The sequence below is a fragment of the Dendrobium catenatum genome, unplaced genomic scaffold (genome assembly GCF_001605985.2).
Source record: "Dendrobium catenatum unplaced genomic scaffold, ASM160598v2 fragScaff_scaffold_981, whole genome shotgun sequence".
Taxonomy (NCBI): domain Eukaryota; kingdom Viridiplantae; phylum Streptophyta; class Magnoliopsida; order Asparagales; family Orchidaceae; genus Dendrobium; species Dendrobium catenatum.
Window position 1 is genome coordinate 328,513 of NW_021319443.1, and position 1,527 is coordinate 330,039.

A 1,527-nucleotide genomic window follows, 5' to 3' on the forward strand; every position below is an offset into this window, starting at 1 on the left:
TTCCCATTAAAAAAATCCAGAACAGCATCATAAACATCATCAGAAATAACCTGCCATAAGTGTTGAAAAAACTTAACCGTAAAACCATCCGGCCCAGCCACAGAATCAGCATTCATTTCAAATAAAGTATGTTTCACCTCCTCCAAAGGAGGAGCACAACAAAGACTACCATTCTCCTCTTGACTCACAATACAAGGAATAAAAGAATGATCAACAATAGGGGTAGAACAAAAATTTTTATTGAGATGATTATGAAAAAAGTTAACAGCAGTTAGCAATCTCATCCCCATTATCAGTAAAAGTACCATCACCACGATCAATTTTATAAATATCATAAATAGCACGCTTCTTGTTAACCAAAGCATGAAAATAACTAGTGTTATTATCCCCTTCCGCCAGGAATTTAATAGCAGCCTTCTGCTTCCAATAAGTCTCTTCCTGACATTGAAGGTTAGTGAGGACCAATTTGGCCTCCTTAAGAACCGCAAAATTAACATACGTGGGGTCATTCTGGCAATAGGCCTCGAGAACATTAATTTTCTCCTCCGCCTCCTTAATATTAGAAAAAATATTTTTAAACACATTCTTGTTCCACCAATTCAAAACCACCTTGAGCCTTTTAAGCTTAGCCCAAAGACGACGCATGCCATAAATAGAATCATCCGGGAACACAGGCGCAGACCAGTTATTTTGAATAACATTAATAAACGAATCATGAGCTAACCACATATTCTGGAATCTAAAATGAGAATTAGAGCTAGCAGAATTAAGATTGACATTAATAAGCAAAGGCGAATGGTCAAATAGAGTACGACTTAAATGCACAACCTTAGTAGCATTGAAAACATTAACCCAATCGTTATTGAACAGAACTCTGTCTAACCGTTGAGATTGCCCCGCCCGGTTCCAAGTAAAATTATTACTAGAAAAACCTATATCAATAAGATTACAATTCATGATCATATCATTAAAATCTTCCATAAAACGAAAATTAGGATGCAAACCCCCAACACGCTCAGAGGGGTTAACAATAGTATTAAAATCCCCTCCAACTAACCAAGGTAAAGTACAGATACTGTGAAAATTAACAAGTTGATCCCACAAATTTTTTCTCAAAGAACAAGAAGTAGCAGCATAAACAAAAGAAGCAACACATTGAAAATTGGAAGATTCAATATTACAATGAATCACTTGGGAGAAGTCCCCAATAAAATCAATCCTCACAAATTCTTTCCAGAAAACTCAGATTTTATTAGAAACATTAGCAAAAGCATGCTTAAAGCCCAAAGTATTAGCGGTATTAAACAGTTTATCCATAGAAATAAGAGGTTCAAGCAGGACTAGCACTGAAATATTATGAATACGACAAAGATTTTTAACCCTAAGCTTGGAGGAAGGACACCCAATCCCCCGCACATTCCAGATGATCGTATTAAACATAGGAAAACTAAATTAATGAGCAGTATGTGAGCGTGTAGCCCTAGGAGGTTGCAAAATAATGTTTCTAGGTTTTCTACCTCTCTTACC

General features: G+C 36.1%; 1 protein-coding gene across 1 annotated transcript; it reads right to left on the minus strand.

The window, feature by feature from the left end:
- Positions 1 to 261: 261 nt before the first annotated feature.
- LOC110100619 lies at positions 262 to 981 on the minus strand. The gene has a single exon (XM_020828208.2). It carries the CDS (start codon positions 979 to 981, stop codon positions 262 to 264), a length of 720 nt encoding a protein of 239 aa, XP_020683867.2.
- Positions 982 to 1,527: the final 546 nt, after the last annotated feature.